We start from the raw sequence: 17195 nt of genomic DNA on the forward strand, positions 1-17195 counted from the left end.
GAGGGAGAAACCGTGGAAGGTTTTACCATTGGCAATGTAAATGAAGATGATAGTCAATAAATAAAAAAAAAAAAAAAGAAAAAAGAATCCTGTCTCTTTTTCTCGAGGTGTACCTCGCTGGGAGATGGTTTGCACCCAGCGTCCCTGTCCCGGAGTCCGGCCCTCCGGTGATAGTGTATGCATGCATGGCGAGGAGCCAGGCCAGACGGCCCCTGCTCAAAGCTGCGTCGCTATGGCTGTGGTCCCTGAGTTGCTGCAGCAGCAGGAGGACCACAGCAAGTTGAGATCTGTGTCTGTGGACCTGAATGTTGACCCATCTCTTCGGCGCGACATACCTGATGCACTCAGTGAGAGAGATAAGGTCAAGGTGCACACCAAGACCACTCTGTCCACATTTCGGAGCCCAGAGTTTTCTGTTACAAGGCGACATGAAGACTTTGTGTGGCTGCATGACACGCTTACTGAAACAATGGATTATGGCGGGCTTATTATCCCCCTCCTGCTCCTACAAAGCCAAACTTCGATGGCCCTCGAGAGAAGACGCAGAGACAGGGAGAAGGGGAAAGATCTATGACAAAAGAAGAGTTTGGCAAGATGAATAAGAACTGGAAGCTGAGTATCTTGCTGTCTTCAAGAAGCCTGTGTCCTCTCATGAAGTCTTTGTTCACCCGCTTTCTTCTCACTCTGTTCTCAGTAAAGACCGCAACTTTCATGTTTTCTTGGAATAAGATCGGGATCTAAGTGTTAGGCGGAAGAATACCAAGGAGATGTTTAGGCGGAAGAATACCAAGGAGATGTTTGGAGGCTTTTTTAAAAGTGTGATGAAGAGCGCCGATGAGGTCCTTTTTTCTGGGGCTAAGGAGGTGGGTGACTTCTTTGAGCAAGAGAAGAACTTCCTTATTAACTATTACAACAGGATCAAGGATTCCTGTGATAAAGCAGACAAAATGACCAGATCTCACTCTGCTGGTGATTAACACGGCAGCCTGCTTACATAGCCTGGCCTTAGAAGAACTCACAGTCATCAAAAGCACCTGTTGAAAGTTGCGAAGCTATTTGAAAAACTTAGGAAAGTGGAACGTCGAGTCTCATCAGATGAAGATTTAAAACCGACAGAGCTCCTCTGATATTATATTCTCAACAGAGAGGCTGCAAAAGCCCTAATTGACTATGAGAATTCAAACAAAGCCTTGGACAAGGCCCAGTTAAAAAGCAAAGATGTCAAGTTGGCAGAGACTCATTGGCAGGACTGCTGCCAGAAGTCTGAACAGCTTTCTGAATCTGCAGAAGCAGAGCCCACGAGCTTCAAACGGAAGAGAGAGCGGCATCGTTTCAGAGGACCTCATCGAAACGTCTGAACTGTAAATAAGGCACGCCAGAAACAACGTCTCCCTGTAGCAGAGCTGCACTGAGTTGCTCAAGAACAACTGACCTGTCTTCACTCTGAAGGACGTCAATGCGAAAGCCAGCCTTACTTGCACTTAAATCATTACCGCAAAAGAAATAGCTTTGACTAGTTTAAAATCATGTGAATAAATATTTTGATTTCTAAAAATCTTAACACTCTAAAAAAAAAAAAAAGAAGAATCTTCTGTCTCAAGCTCATGGAAACATCGCTCCCACTTATTCTCATGTTTGTCAATAAAAACTGGCCAGCCAATAACTGGGAAGAGAGACTAGGACGGAACTCCAGCCAGGCGGAGGAGGGAGGGTGAGGATTGCACCACAAGAAAGGGGTCTGGAAAAACATCATGGAAAATCACCTGAAGCACAGAGAGACACATCAATACTAAAAATGCAAGTATAATGGGGATTTTGGCTAGAGTAGCCTAGAGAACTAGAAAAGGCTCAAAACTACCCAGTTACTGAACTGTAAAGATTATCAAATAAATCTTATGGTCTCATCCTGGGAGGTAGCCAGGGATAGAGAAAAGCTGACACTTTTTAAAATGCATTCACACCACACTGATGTGTTAACTATCACCTCGCTTAGTCATTGGTGGGAAGGTGGGTTCCTTCGAGACCTCACAATCCCTACTTCCCACCCACCCTTCATCTCCCAAGTGGCCTTGCATGACAGGGTATTCGTGAAGCCCCTGTCCAGCTTGACTACCCAGACCTTCTCATTGGTTTTGAAGTTAGTCCCTGTGGGAAGAAACAGAAGGTCAGAAGCAGCAACATGGGCATAGCCCCTAGAAGCAATGCTGGCCAGACATGGGCCCTGTTGGAAGCACTGGCACCTAGCTAGGCCCTAGTCTCAGCACCAGCACTGAATTAAGCATTTTACAAGTGTTAACTCTTTCAATCATAAAGATCCAAGGGTATGGCAATATAACCTCCGTAGTTCACAGAAGTGGAAACTGAGTCATGAATACAGAGGAGGCGGAGATGAAGCAAGAGCAGCAACTGCACCATGCAGACTTTAGAGGAAAAACATTCTTTTGGGAACTAAGATATTATGTTTTCATGCAAATTTTTTAAAATCTGTGTAAGGGCTGAGAAGATGGCTATCAGTAAAATATTTGCCATTTTAAGTCAGTCTAAGACCCTGAGTTGGATCTCTACAACCCGTGTGTGGTTCGTACATTTAATTCTAGCACTGGAGGCATGGAGACAGACTTCCTGGGGTTTATTGGCCAGCCAGCCAAGCCCACATGGAGATCTCCAGGCCAGTGAGAGACTGCCTTAAAAATAATAGGGTGGTCCCTGACAGCCTACGTTGTCTTCTGGCCTCCGTACAACCCGCAACCACAACAAAAGGATGGATGGCTCAGCAGACGAAGGTGCTGGCCACACACACGCGCCTTATGGCCCTGCATTCAACCCCAGAACCCCCCAAGCTGGAAGGAAAGAACCAATTTGTTGTTTTTAAATAACAAAATCCCAAACATTTGATTTACCAATGGAGACTCAGGAGCCAGATACTAGGACAAAAGCCTCCTAGCTCAGAGAGGGAGAGAAAGTACTGACTGACCTTCCGACTCCACAGATGTCCCAGAAGGAAAGCACTCCTTCTTCTCCATGCTGTCTTAAGTACCCTTGAACTCACAGAGTCTCCTTTCTCTTTCCTGGGTTTTCCTATGTTCACGCCCTGACAGCTGGTTGCTTCCCCTCCTCTTGACCAATCATTTACTTTATTTAATCCTGTTTACAAAAAGCTTTGGGGATTAAAGGTGTGTACAAGGCTGAGCCACACCACAACAAGGTTTTTCCAGTTCATGATTTTGGGGTTCCCAATGTTATCAAATATCCTGCAACACCAATTACTTTGCCTTAAAAATAGTTTGTTTTTTTTTATTGACTTTTTTACACTCCATATTTTATTCTCCCCCACCCTAGTCCACCCTCCGACTGTTCCACATCCCATACCTCCTCCCACAACCCTGTTTTCATGTGGATGTCCCCACCCCCCAACCCCACCTGACCTCTAAGCTCCCGGGGGGCCTCCAGTCTCTTGAGGTTCCCCTCTCCCCTCCACGCCCACCTCCGTCCACTTTCCCTCCCAGGTCCCTCTCTCCCGCCCCACTTGTGATTGCTTTCTTCTCCCTCCCAAGTGGGACCGAGGCATCCTCACTTGGGCAATTCAGCTTGTAGACCTTTTTGAGTTCTGTAGACTGTATCTTGGGTATTCTGTATTTTTATTTTTGGCTAATATCCACTTATTTGTGATATGCATGTCCTTTTGGGTATGAGCTACCTCATTCAGGATATTTTCTAGTTCCTCCATTTGCCTGCAAAACTCAGGATGCCCTCGTTCTTAATAGCTGAGTAGTATTCCATTGTGTAAATGAACCACATTTTCTATATCCATTCTTCTGTTGTGGGACATCTGGGTTTTTTCCAGATTCTGCCTATCACAAATAAGGTTGCTTTGAAGATAGTGGAACATGTGCCCCTGTGGCAAGGTGGGGCATCTTTTGGGTATATTGCCAAGAGTGGTACAGCTGGGTCTTCAGGTAGATCTATTTCCAATTTTCTGAGGAACCTCCAGATTGATTTCCAGAGTGGTTGTACCAATTTGCAATCCCACCAGCAAGGGAGGAGTGTTCCTCTTTTTCCACATCCTCTCCAACAAGTGTAGTCACCTGTGGTTTTGGTCTTAGCCATTCTGATTGGTGTGAGGTGGAATCTCAGGGTCATTTTGATTTGCATTTCTCTGAGCACTAAGGACTTTGAACATTTCTTTAGGTGCTTCTCAGCCATTCGAGATTCCTCTGTTGTGAAATCTCAGTTTAGTTCTATACCACATTTTTTGATTGGGTTCTTTGGTTTATTTGGTGATTAGTTTCTTGAGTTCTTTATATATTTTGGATATTATCCCTCTATCGAACATGAAGATAGTGATGATTTTCCCAATCTATAGATTACCGATTTATCTTATTGACTATGTCCTTTGCCTTACAGATGCTTTCCTGTTTCATGGGATCCCAATTACCAATTCTTGATCTTAGAGAAAGAGCCATTGGAGTTCTGTTTAAGTTTCCCCTGTGCCAATATGATCAAGGCTCTTTGCCACTTTCTCTTCTACTAGATTCAGTGTATCTGGTTTTATGTTGAGGTCCTTGATCCACTTGGACTTGAGCTTCATGAAAGGTGACAAATATGGGTCTATTTTCATTTTTCTATATACAGACAGCCAGTTAGGCCAGTACCATTTATTGAAGATGCTTTCTTTTTTCCATTGTATACTCTTGGCTTCTTTGTCAAAGATCAAGTGTCCATAAGTGTGTGGTTTTATTTCTAGGTCTTCAATTCTATTCCATTGATCAACGTGTCTGTCTCTGTACCAATCCCATGCAGTTTTTATCACTATTGTTCTGCAGTACAACTTGAGGTCTGGGATGGTGATTCCCCTGGATCTACACACATGGGCTGTGGAACACATTCCCACATATGTACCAAGAGTAAAAGTTTTTAAGCCACAGGGAACAGGGTGTACTGTCTGACTGTGGAGCTGAGTAGGTCTTGTTGGGACTCAGACTCTGCACAGTGCCCTTGCTCTGGGTCTGGGTCTATAGCACTGGGCAAGGGCAGGCCACCCAGGGCTCTGTCCTTATCCACAGTGATTGGCACCAGAGGTTTGGGGCTTTTGGCAAAGACCTTCCCAGCCAGAGCCATGCTACAGCACAGTGGACACACACAACGTGCAGGAATGCAACCCCTCTGCTCTCTTCCCCAGCCCTCCAGTGGCAGCTCAATGTGGCATCCGCCTTACACATGATGACGAGGCCCTGAACATGGAGCATCCTAGAAATGAGAAGCCTGCACTCTGCCTGGCCAGGTGGGCAGATCACCTCTCTCTGCAGACACCTGCCAACCCCCTCCAGAGAGCAGACCCTCAGTCCCCAGTCACAAAAGCCTAGAGAACAAAGTGCTTTGAAACCAGGTGACATAAACCCAGTTGTCCTGGTTACTTGCTGTGCAATATCAAGCAAGCGACACTACCTCTCTGCATTTGTTCAACTAGCAGAAAGAAGTTCAAGTCCTTCTAGGATGCTTGCCGAAAAGATCCACTGAGAGAACACAGGTCAGAGGCCAGCCTATGCTTAGTGAATAGCAGGTCTTCAGCAAAAGTCAGGTCCCTTCCCTCCCAACTCCCAGTAGCCTTTGTTGTTAAGCTGCTGGCAGGCTCACATCAGCCTCCACCAGGCCGTGACGCAGGCTGAAGATTTTCTCCTGAGTGACAGATTCAAGGAGGCAGAACAGACAAGAACTCGATGTTCAGAGTGTGGGCCTCGCTGAAATCTGTGGGACTCTCGGGGCTCGTTTTAGAGGCCAGGGGGTTGGGGTGAGGCTCTCCGGAAGGGCAGCCTGGCAGCTCATTCCATCCTGAACTAGGTGGAGAAGATGTCTGCAGGAGACTGTCTTCCTCCCTGTTAACCTCATTCTAGTGCCAGAACTGTGGGAGCAGGGAGGACTAGAGAGGGAAGAGGGAGGAGGGAGCATGGAGCACGGGAGGGGAGGGAAGAGGGGCATGGAACTAGCAGGTTCTGGCCTACACAATGGAGAGAGCTGCTAATTTGTGCTCATCTGGCCCAGCTGCCTGCCTGTGTGTGGATGGTGTTTGTTGAGATGAGATTTACTCAAAGTCCCACATGGAAGTTACGCGACGGTTGAAGTGGGCTGGGCTCTAAGGGGACACACTGGGGAGAACACTTTCTTGTGTAGCCAAGACAGTGACTATAACAACAGGGAGGGGTCGCTTCCACGCTTCATTCTACATGAGGTTATTCAGGGTGCATCCAGCATCCCTGCCTCCGGGTGCTGTCCCCAACCACAGCCCATTCAGAAAGCCGCCTGTTGCCACACATTAACAGATGCTGGTCCTGCCCCAAGATGGCCTTCTAAGTAACACTGCCCACCATCCCTATGGAGTGTCTGTCCTGTGTTTTTTTTTTTTCTATATTCTTTGTTTACATTCCGAAGGCCTTCCCCTTTCCCGGTTCCCCCCTCCCCATCGGTCTCATAAGCCCTCTTCCCTCTGCCCGTTTCCCAATCACCCCCTTCCCATTTCTCTATCCTGGTACTCCCCTATAATGCTGGATCAACTCTTTTCAGACCCAGGGCCCTCTCCTTCCTTCTTCTTGAGGGATTTATGAGTGGCTTCTCCGCCCCCTCCCTGCAGAAATGTGGCGCAATCCCATCTTTTCCATTATGTAGAGACAGCACGGTAGCAATCCTCCTGCCACAGCTGGACAACATGCACATGCCGCAACGCCCGGCTCCTCAGCCAGTCTTGACAATCGATGTTCATTACAGACACGGCTGCGAATGACCACTCAGGGCACACACGCTGCTAGGCCAGGCCAGATCTCCTGATTTGGGTTTCATCTTCCAAAATTTGAACTCAAAAACACTGTTGTATGCAAGAAGGCCTTGACCCAGGGAGCGGCCCTTCCCATGGAAATAGAGGAAGGAAACACTAAACGCACCGCTGCTAACAAACCAACTTTAATTGATAGTGTACACAGAGCTCCAGGGTGTGGAGCTTGACCAGACAGACCAGGCCAGACACCTGCCTGGACAAGAACCTGGTATCCACTCAGGACTGGGGATGGGGTCACTGCAGGGCAGAAGCAGGTGCTAATAAAGCAGTTGTGCTGAGCGGCAAGTGTGGAGATGTGCACGGAGTCCGGGCTGGGCCTGGGTCTGGGGTGTGTTAAGGACAACAGTGTGCACAGTCCACAGATAATTCAATGATTGCTCTGGAGAAGGCATATGTAACATGATCCAAATCCCTGCCACTGGGCGCTCTACAAAGACAGGGTACAGCATGGTGTGTGGAAGGCCCATGGCTGATCCAGCGTACAGTGAGTGACCTTGTGAGGATGCACTAGGAGATTCCTGTGGCTTCTGATAACCATCAGCTTCTCTAAGTTGTGTGCGTGTGGAGAGGGGTACCGTGATGCATGTGTGGAGGTCAAAGGGTGACTTACTTACAAGAGTTACTTCTCTCCTGCCACCACATGGGACACCGGGACCAAACTCAGGTTGAAAACTTGGGAGCAGGTGTCTGCCCACTGAGTCATCTCACTGGGCCAGCTGCAGTACTGATAAGACTAAAGCACAGACTAAGAGTTCGTGAACAGTGCCTTTGGTTCTCACGGTCATAGCCATTCCTCACCCCAACTCCCGTACAGCTAGCACAGCCAGAACACTAGGAAAAGTCCCACAGTATGCCCTTCCAACCTGTCCTGAACCCGGTTCTGGTTCTCAGCTGCTCCACTTCCTTCAACAGCTGTGTGTGCAGCAGGGCACCATGGGTGGGCGGAGGCTGGAGCTGGGGACATCCAGGACCCCTGGCTCTCTAGTGCCTAGCACACAAGGGAGTCAGCGCCCAGGAGGTGCTCGGCAGATGTTTAAAGAACTCCAGCCGAAGAAAGTCTTGTCCTGAACTAGTTAGGAGTGCAGAGGGGTTTAGAGCCACTTTCTCAAAACCCAGTCACCTCTCAGGAGGATGTGGCTGTGACTGCGGTGCTGTGGGCTCGGCATAAGCTGATGGACACTGGGCAGGGCCCAGCTGCACAGCCTGCCTGGGAGCAGGGAGGGAGACCCCAGCTAAAGCAATGAATTTGAATTGAGAAGCCTGGTCAAAGACAGGGCATTGGGCTCTTACAGTACAAGGACTTCATGTCTACTGCAAACAGAACAGGAAACACACTTCAAAACAAAGAGAAATGTCATATGGAGGATCCTGGGAGTAGAGCCAGAAGGCAGTGTCTGAGGGACACAGCTCTCTCTCTCTCTCTCTCTCTCTCTCTCTCTCTCTCTCTCTCTCTCTCTCTCTCTCTCTCTCTCTCGGCTCTAGGGGCTAAGTTGTGGAGTTGGGGGTGGGCTACACAGATGGGCCAGAGGGCAGGAACTAAAGACCCAGGAGGGTGGTTTCTCCAGGGGCAGAGACCAAGTTGATCTGCACAGAGGGAGCAGAGGCCACCAGGGAATCTGGCTGGGACATCTGGCTACGATGTTCTCATTCTGTGACTTGCGTGAACATCTTGCTTTGACACAGGACTCCTGGCCTTTCTGCATTCCTCACACTCTAAAGACACTGAAAGCTTGTCTCAGCATGAGTGCTGCTGACATGTCCCCAGACATGTCTCTGTCCTCCCACAAAGGAACCACATTCATAGCTCACAGGAGGTGGCCAGGAAGCAAGAGAATGGGCACAGGGTACACAACTAGGGCCCTCTGTGGGGTGTGGGCAGTGGGAAGCCTCAGCCACCTCCCTTAAGGCACTGCCCAAGGCCCCTCCCCAACGTCCCTGCCTCTCACTGGATGCTACACTTGTCCCTCTCTCGGGCCTGGCCCTCCCGTAGGACCTTGGCCTTGATGTACTTGAGGTCGCTGTTGACACTGGGGCGGCGGGCGAAGGGCGAGACCATGCCGTAGGCGCCTGCGACCTTGGTGCGGCGCATGCAGAAGGGCCGGGGGTGGAAGGCATCGCCGTACTGCACAGAGATCTTATGGTGCAGGGCGGGGCTCATCTCATGGGGCAGCTTGGCCATGCTGAACAGCACATAGAACATCTCATTCACGTTCGTGTTCTTCTTGGCCGACACCTCGAAGTAGGCGCAGTTTTCGTCACCAGACACCAGAAGCTCGGCCTCCACGGCAGGAACCTGGCGGCACAGCTCACTGTGGTCGTTCTTGTTCCCACAGATCACCATCGGCAGCTCGGCGGCCTCCTTGGTCTTATTCTTCAGGCAGGACTTGACCTCCAAGATCTGTTTCTGGAGACGCTTGACCTCGTCGAAGGACTCCCGGCTATCCAGGCTAAACACCAGGATGAAGACGTCTCCTGGGGAGGGGACGAGGCAAATGAACAAGGGGCAGGATGGCCTGGTGTCCCATCAGCTACCACCTAGGAAGCCGCAAACCCTGACCTGGAGTTCCTTCCGGGTATCTGCTATCACTGTTTCCACTTCCCAAAAAAAGGGAGCCAAGGGTCCTCAGAGTTTGTGGATAGTGAGGCATACCCAGGTGGACTCAGATACAGTCAGTCCCTGCCCTGTTTTCTTACAGGACTGTAGAGGACCAAGTCATCCCTGTAGGGATGCACAACAGCTATTAGAGAACATTGAGGTGTGTGGCCTGCCTCACTCCGCCACATCCTCAGAGCCTTCACCAGTACCTCGTCCACAGCAGGAAGTCAGCACGTGCTGGTGTCTCTCTATGTGGCAGACAATGTTGGTAAGAGGGGGCTTGGGTTTGCATCTTCCCTCAGCTTAGTAACTGTGTGACCTGAAAGTCTGTGGAATCTCTGAGCTCCTCAATTTCCCCTCCCACATCATGTCAATCAGGCTGCCTTGCAGGAGGGTGATTAGAGCTAATGCATGCAGCGCAGCATGCACTCGGGCATCAGTAATACTCACGATAACAGGCACCTGCTGGGAGCAGAGCAGCGGGCACACCTGCTGTTTCCTGGGCACCTCATAATACCCCCATGGGGAAGATTTTATTACTCTTCTGTTATGGGTGAACCATCTAAGGCTCTGAAAGGGCAAGGAACCTTGCTCAAGGTCATACTACTCAAATATGGCTAGGTCATGGCTGCAATCTGATATGGTCCTCACCCAGCTCATGCCCAGCCTGCAGGATCTGCTCTGATTCTAAGACAAACCATGGGATAAGTAACAGACTGCGGCCCACACTACATCCACTGTAACACACTAATGGGGCCTTGAGTCTGACACAGTCATCAGGGTGCACCCTGGAAGGGCTGTAGGTATGTGAACCGGCCTCTAGTCTCAGTCCCAAGCCAATCACCACAGAGAAACAATTCCATCCTCAGAGACCCTTCTCACCTCTGTCCTCAACTTTACAGCCCTAAGTGTGGTCTAGGGTTCTGATTTACAGGTAGAGGGCCAGCCATTGGGTCCAGTCAAACATCACAGAGAAGACTGGATTCTACAAGCACATTTTGGTCCCCTACAGTGACACACGCCCGGCATGAACTAGGAAGTACATCATCCCATTCCAGCCCAGCCACCGGCCTCTGGGGCCTGCACACACTGGTCTTCAAGGAGATCAGTGAAGGGCTGGGGTGATGAGCGATTGACCCAGCACCTCGACTGCCTGCCAGCTCCTGATGCCTGCTGCCAAGTCTCATTCTGTCCCATTGAACTAATCCTCGCCCCTAAGGACTTGCAGCCTCCAAGTGTTCAAATCTGAGACTGCACATGCCAGGCATCAGAGCCTGGTTGGCAGCTGCATGAAAAGCTGGTAAGGCTGAGCAGCCCTGTGCATCCCATGTGCCCTGAACCAGGCAGGACAATGAGCCCCCGCCTGGGATGGTGGAGAAATAAAGCAACAGACAGATACGCTCAGGATGCAGTCCACAGAAAACAGACCCCAGCACACGCCCTCAGAGGGTGCAGAGAATGTCAGTGCACTGGTGCTGGCCAGGGATCCGTGGTCACGCAGACATCAGAGGCCTGGAGTCTGGGATGTGAGCCTAATACGCTTGTTTAATGTAAGTTTGCCTTTGTATCACTTTTAAAATTGAAAATTAACATTGAAATATGCATATTTCTACCAGGGGCCATCCAGTCCCCTCCCAAATAGGAAGAGCTCTTCTTCCATGTGACATTTACCTTTTGTCAGCAGCTGCCTCACACTGTCGCGTCCTCACAGCCACATGGGGAGCATGCTCACAAAGCTACTGACAGTGACATCATTATGCTACAGAGACAGGGTCAGGATATGAACTCAGGCCCACCTTGAGTTCCTTAAGCAGAATGTTTCCTCTCAGAATCAGGGGCGTCCCACAGCAGTCTGGGACAAAAAGGGTGAATGAGAGAAAGGGGGGACTATGTGGGGTTCTTGGTGGGAGTGTCTCAATGTGGAAATGTTTTATAAATTGTCATTTGTGTGTGTAGATGTGTGGATGTGTGTACTTGTGTATGTGTACATGTGAGTGTCTATGTGTATTGTGTGTGTTGGCCAACACTGCCTGTTGTTCCGGTGGCACCATCAACCTTGTTTTTTGAGTCTTTCACAGATCTAGAAATCGCTGATTAGGCTAGGTGCCCTGGCCAGTGAGCCCTGGGACGCTCCTGTCTCCACCCTCCCAGGGCTGGGACAACAAGGTGCTCACCAAGACACCAGCTTTTGCTGTGTGTGCTGGGGATCAATCAAGCGCTGGTCCTTGTTCATGACGAGCAAACACTTTCCTGTCTGAGTTACCTCCCAGTCCTATGCTCCCTTCTCCTATTTCTATCCAGGGAATACAGCTGAGGGCATGGCTGTAGCCAACAGTGGTCACACTAGAGACAGCGATCAATTGAAGACTGGCTTCAAGGAATGACCGTGACAGCCAGTGCCATATGACCAGAAGGTCCCTGGTGGCCCCTGCTGCTCCTAGCAAGGCAGACCGTTCCCAGGGTAGGTCTCTCCTCAGCAATCATGAGCTCCCACCTGGATGGGGGCACCCAGCCTCCGAGCTCAGGGAGAGGAATGTGGGTGCAGGCCAGCTGTCCCGTCACCTCAGCTGCTCACCTGTGAGGATGGAGAGCCGGCGCATGGCAGGAAACGGGTGGTTGCCAGACGTGTCCAGGATGTCGAGCTGGTACATGTCCCCGTGGATGTTATACACCTTGCGGTGGAAGTCCTCGATGGTGGGCGTGTACTGGTCCTCGAAGCGGCCATTGAGGAAGCGGGAGACAATGGAGCTCTTGCCCACTCTGGAGGCGCCGAGCACCACCATGCGGTAGGAGTTCTTAGCAGGCACGTTGAGTGTGCAGTTCCCACTGGACAAGGTCTTCATCATGGCTCTGGGCTGTGGGGAAGCAAAGGGCAGGAGTCAGGGGCCTGTGGCCTTGGGCTTCCTCTCTAGGTCTTGGCCCCTGTCTAGGTTTATGCTTTCTACTGTAAAATAGAAGCCATTAGCTGGGGTCCTTGAAGGACCTCAAGGTTGGAATCGCTCCCTTGTTCTCTAATTCGTTCATTCACTCATGACTTCTAATCTCTATTCTTTTGCTCAACTTGCTCATGTATCCATCCTCACGCTCTTGCGCACAGGACCAACCACAGGGTCACAGCCCTGCTGCTCACTGGGCAGGAAGCTACACACCTGTGAGCCTCACTTCCGACTCCATTCAGCTGCAGCACAGGGCTCCACGCAGCTGAAATTCCTAAAGCAGGAACTACCACTAGGGGGCAGCCTTCTCCTCATTCCTCAGCTTCTGGTGCCAGGCTCAGTTCTTAGCCTACAATACTTAAACTAAGGGGTCCTATGGTTCTGCAGTTCTAATAGGAAGGAGGGAAAGGCAGTCCAGGCCACGTCCCTACCGACTCCCTAGCGACCTCCCAGGATGCACCCTGGACTCAAGGCCTGCATCATTGTAGGCTCCGTCTCACATACAGCCCACCACTGGCTTCAGTAACTTCTGCCTCTGAGCAGCCTGAGCTTGAGTGAGAAGGGGGCTCAAGCATCAGACTCGAAAGACTGGAGTTTGCTCCAACAGGGCTATCCTCTGGTCTCAGCACCCTGGGATCCCTCAGGCCCAGGTGAGTCTGAGCTGTGCTCCACACTTTTCCTTCCGTCAGCTTCCCTAGCACCTTTCTCCTCGAGCTGTGGAGCTCACCCCAATACTACATGTGGATACAGGCCTGCAGAAACATGGCTGTTTCTTGCTGGCCACTACAAGTTGTGTAGGCTGGACACTGCACAAACCACACCTTAAATAGTCAAGTAGGGGCTTCATCCCAGTGCAGAGTGTCTGTGAAACGTATGGGTCTCGACGCTGATGCACAAAGGAGCTGGACTCACTGAGACTCGGGCCACAGCCTCATCTGGATTCTCCAGCCACTTTTTAATTATCAGACTATCATGGGACGAGAGTCTGAGATGGCCTCTCGGGCTGAGCGACCTCCTCCTGTTGCAAGTCTCTCGGGCTGCACCGACTCCGCTCATGCCTGCCGACCTGAGACCCCTACACTTTTCCTAAAAGCCCTGCTTGGCATCCTTTGTCAATTTCCACAATGTAAATGCTCCCAGCTCCCAGCCTGAAACACGGCCTCCAAGAATGAACGTCAGAGACACATGCATGGGCCAGCTCAGCATACTGTGGACCCCAGGCCTGGCACCGAGACCATCACTCCTGGGCCAAGCCCAGCAGCATGCCAAGCGCACGCTAAGTATAGAACAACAACACTGCTGACATTTATTTTGCAACTGATATAGATCACGGGGCTGTGAATGCCAGGCACACGTCTGCTCCATCCCTCAGTGACCCAGGAGGCAGACAACGAGGTCACTGAGGCAGAGTGGCCAAGGTCCTGCCCCATGCTGTCTGTCCTGCACTCCAGGGGCCACCTCCCACCACGCACATGCTTTTTCTGCCCAGGTCACTGTGGGCTGTGTCAGCTGTGGCAGTTCTTACGTGTGTGGAGTTCTGGTCCTAAGACCCTGATGTCCCCCACTGAATGTCTGTGCTTTGGGGTAGCAGCGTTGTGCATACAGAAGGTGCTCAATAACTGATCCTGAATGAGAGAAATTGCAGATGACTCTGCAAGCCTCAGGCTCACTCAACCCGCTCACTGCCCTGCCCCCAACCCCTGTCTGGGGGTGCAGGGGGGCGGGGGCTAGGATCTATCTTTCCCCACGGTGGGGTTAGTCAGGCTAGGAACAGAGTAAGATGGGCAGGCATCAGGAGAGACTCTGCCCACAGGGCCTCAGGGCTTCCCTCAGTCTCCTGTGGGGGTGGAGCCACAGAGGCCCTGTCACCTGGCTGCCAGGTATCTGGGTGCCTCACACAGCCCCACGTGGTTGAAGCCATGTGAAAAGACTAGGTCTGTCAGCTGGGAAAGCCTTAGGTTCTCCTTGTCTGTCTCCACCCCTCTCTGATCTCCAGCTCTTATTTCAAACTCTATGCCCCCTCCCTCCATGAGTCCTCTAGAGGTTTTCCTCTGCTTTCTCTCTTCTTTCCTGCCTCTGCCCCCCTCCTCTCTCTGACTCTCTGCCTTGTTTCTGTGACTCCCTCCTTTCAGTCACTGTGTACTGGGAGGCCTGGCTAGATACTGGGGCAAGGAGGCACTGGAGGTACACTGCACCCCTGGGGACTGCTGGCTCTCTCCTTGTCCTCCACCTACTGAGAGGCCCTCAGCAGCCCTCCTCCCTGCAGAAGGACTGGGTGCGTGAAACTAAGCCACAGGTCTCCAGTGGTTCCTTCTCAGCACAGCCGAGAGCCGGCCAGGTAGACTGGGTGAAGGAAGAAGGCCTAATAGCCTTCTAGAGAGGGGCTTTGGGCAGGGGAGTGGGAAGCTTGAGGGAGCCTGATGCTTGCAGTCATCTGCAATTTCTCTCATTCAGGATTAGTTATTGAGCACCTTCTGTATGCACAACACTGCCACCCCAAAGCACAGACATTCAGTGGGGGACATCAGGGTCTTAGGACCAGAACTCCACACACGTAAGAACTGTCACAGCTGACACAGCCCACAGTGACCTGGGCAGAAAAGCATGTGCCTGGTGGGAGGTGGCCCCTGGAGTGCAGGACAGACAGCATGGGGCAGGACCTCCTTCCCAGCAGCCAACTCTGGTGGTCTAGAAAGTGAAGAACTGAATGTAAGAGGAGACCTGAATCTCTAAGCAGGATGCTGGGAGGCACCTCAAAGACAGGAGTGGGGCCATCCCCAGAAACGGCCCCATCATCCCCAGGCATGCCACACAGGGGCTTCGTTATTCCTGAGAAGCCCTCCAGGGACAGGTGGGCACTCTAGTTCTCAGAAAAGCTGAGCGGCTGCCAAACAGCATATGCCGGGACGGAACCACAAGCACGCTCCTCAGCTGTAAACCTGACCTCTCACCTCTTCAAAAAGTCACTCCCACCCCTCCAGTGGCTCCAACTAGTCTTCTAACAGATCTGACTCAGTGGTGACCCAGCTGGCAGTGGGCAGGGAATGACCCTGCGGTCCATGTTATAGTCCTGTTTCCTCTCTCCCTCCAGGCAGCTGGGGCGGGCATCCTGCCCAGGACTCTGCATACCCTGCCAGCCAGCTCGAAGGCAGTGCAACTGTGGGGCATTCACCTCCTTCCCTTGTGTCTGCCCCAGTGCTTGATGGGAGTTGAGCAGGTCCAAATGGGTAAGGATGAATTCCTTGGGTGCACCCCAGAGCCAGGTTCACCACACCACCCCTCACTGGTCACCCTGTGTGCACATCCCAAGCCTCTTAGGACAGACACACTGGAGTCCTGACTCCTCCCCCATACTCTGGGGTGTCCCAAGGGCTTTACAAAGCCACCCTTCCCATCCTGGGGATGTCAGGAGGTCAGAGAACAGGGGCATCTGTTTCTGGGTGATCAGCTCTGCTCTGTGCCAGCATAGAAACTGACTGATCTGGTCTGCGCACTCAGCTCGCCTCTGTTAAACATCGGGTAGAAACAAACCCAGCACGGTCAGGTTACCCGACTTTTTTTTTCTTTGGGCAGTCTCCCTGAGAAGCTGTGGACCACCTGCCTGCTCCCAGCCCAGTGGAAACTTGTGGGGACTCTATCTTATCCCTCTGAGGCTTAGGAGGAACCTGAATCAGAGGCTCCAAAGCCTCCAGACGCTAGCCTAGCTCCCAGGAGGTCCGGGACTATCAATACGCTTCCTCATCCTTCCTTGAGTTGGTGGCAGGGGTGGGCCAGAGAGAGAGAGAGAGAAAGAGAGAGAGAGAGAGAGAGAGAGAGAGAGAGAGACTGAGAGACAGAGAGACAGAGAGAGAGAGAGGCTGAGAGGCCCCACACACTGGCCATCTGAGTACAGGAAACCCTTGTATCAAGGAAACATTGCAGGAAATACTAGGAAGCTGAAGGGGCTCTAGGAGAGGTTAAAGGACCCCTGATCTTTCTTGCTTGAGGAGGTTTTATCTAGGAAGGGTAACTGCCTCTTCCTCTTTGAGTCCCAGTTTCCTCCTTTTAAAGTGGACTGGCTCTTGGTCTAAAAGAAAGCTCCCAGGAACAAACGGAGCACACAAGAGCTCAATAAATCCACTTTGCTACGCTACGAAAGAGGCTAGAGACCATCAGATGTAGGCTAGGCATCTAGTGAGCTCAGTTCTCTACGGCACATAGAGGTTACGGTTTAAGTTTCCTTTATCATAAAACGCCAGCGTCACCGAGCTTGCGTTCCTCTGCTGAGTCGGCTGCCCCACTCCACCTAGCTAGCTCTCCGGTTCCGCTGGGATGTCTCCCTTACCTGTGAACAGCGGGAAGGACCCCGAGCACGGCTTGGAGGGCTCCCTGGAAGCTCCTGGAGGTGCGGGGAACCGCCAGCCGCTCCGGCCGCCGAGTCTCCCGGCGTCTGCGGGGATTCCAGGGTCACTGCATACGGATCCTCCTGCGCGCGGCGCCCAGAGCTGGGCTGAGCGCGACAGGGCTCGGAGGCCCGCGAAGCCGGGGATGACCCATGGGTGGGCTCCGAGGGCTCGGCGGGGCTGGGGCACTGGGCTGGCTCCGGCTCGCCGCCGGCGGCCCTGCCCTGCCCCGACACGGGGGACTCCGGTTGAGCCAGGTGCACAGAGGTTTGGGGGCGTCCAGAACGGGGTTTCCCCGCCTGGGGCTCCGCACTTAGGGGGAGGGGGCACGACTCCGGGGATGTAGAAACGAACCCCGGAGACTCAGGGGGACTTTGGGGGTGACGATCGGTGTTTGTCTCCAGCCTACGAACCCGCCTGGCCGCTTACGTTACCTCCTTCTCTGGCCGCAAAGC

General features: G+C 51.9%; 1 protein-coding gene and 1 pseudogene across 1 annotated transcript; one reads left to right on the top strand and one right to left on the bottom strand.

The window, feature by feature from the left end:
• Window positions 1-232: 232 nt before the first annotated feature.
• Window positions 233-1431, top strand: LOC127671988 (sorting nexin-5-like; annotated as a pseudogene).
• Window positions 1432-8296: 6865 nt separating this feature from the next.
• Window positions 8297-16808, bottom strand: Rasd2 (RASD family member 2). The gene is made up of 3 exons (XM_052166638.1): window positions 16683-16808; window positions 11998-12277; window positions 8297-9298 (listed from the first exon to the last, which is right to left on the bottom strand). The coding sequence occupies exons 2-3, from the start codon at window positions 12266-12268 to the stop codon at window positions 8769-8771; spliced, it is 801 nt and encodes a 266-aa protein (XP_052022598.1). The 5' UTR covers window positions 12269-12277; window positions 16683-16808; the 3' UTR covers window positions 8297-8768.
• Window positions 16809-17195: the final 387 nt, after the last annotated feature.

This window comes from Apodemus sylvaticus, chromosome 21, assembly GCF_947179515.1.
Source record: "Apodemus sylvaticus chromosome 21, mApoSyl1.1, whole genome shotgun sequence".
Taxonomy (NCBI): domain Eukaryota; kingdom Metazoa; phylum Chordata; class Mammalia; order Rodentia; family Muridae; genus Apodemus; species Apodemus sylvaticus.

Excerpts from the sequence above, each read along its gene's own strand:
- Rasd2 (XM_052166638.1), bottom strand. The coding sequence starts at position 12,268 with ATGATGAAGACCTTGTCCAGTGGGAACTGCACACTCAACGTGCCTGCT. Across the intron at positions 9,299-11,997 it reads CCGGCTCTCCATCCTCACAG|GAGACGTCTTCATCCTGGTG; the intron begins GTGAGCAGCTGA and ends TCCCCTCCCCAG.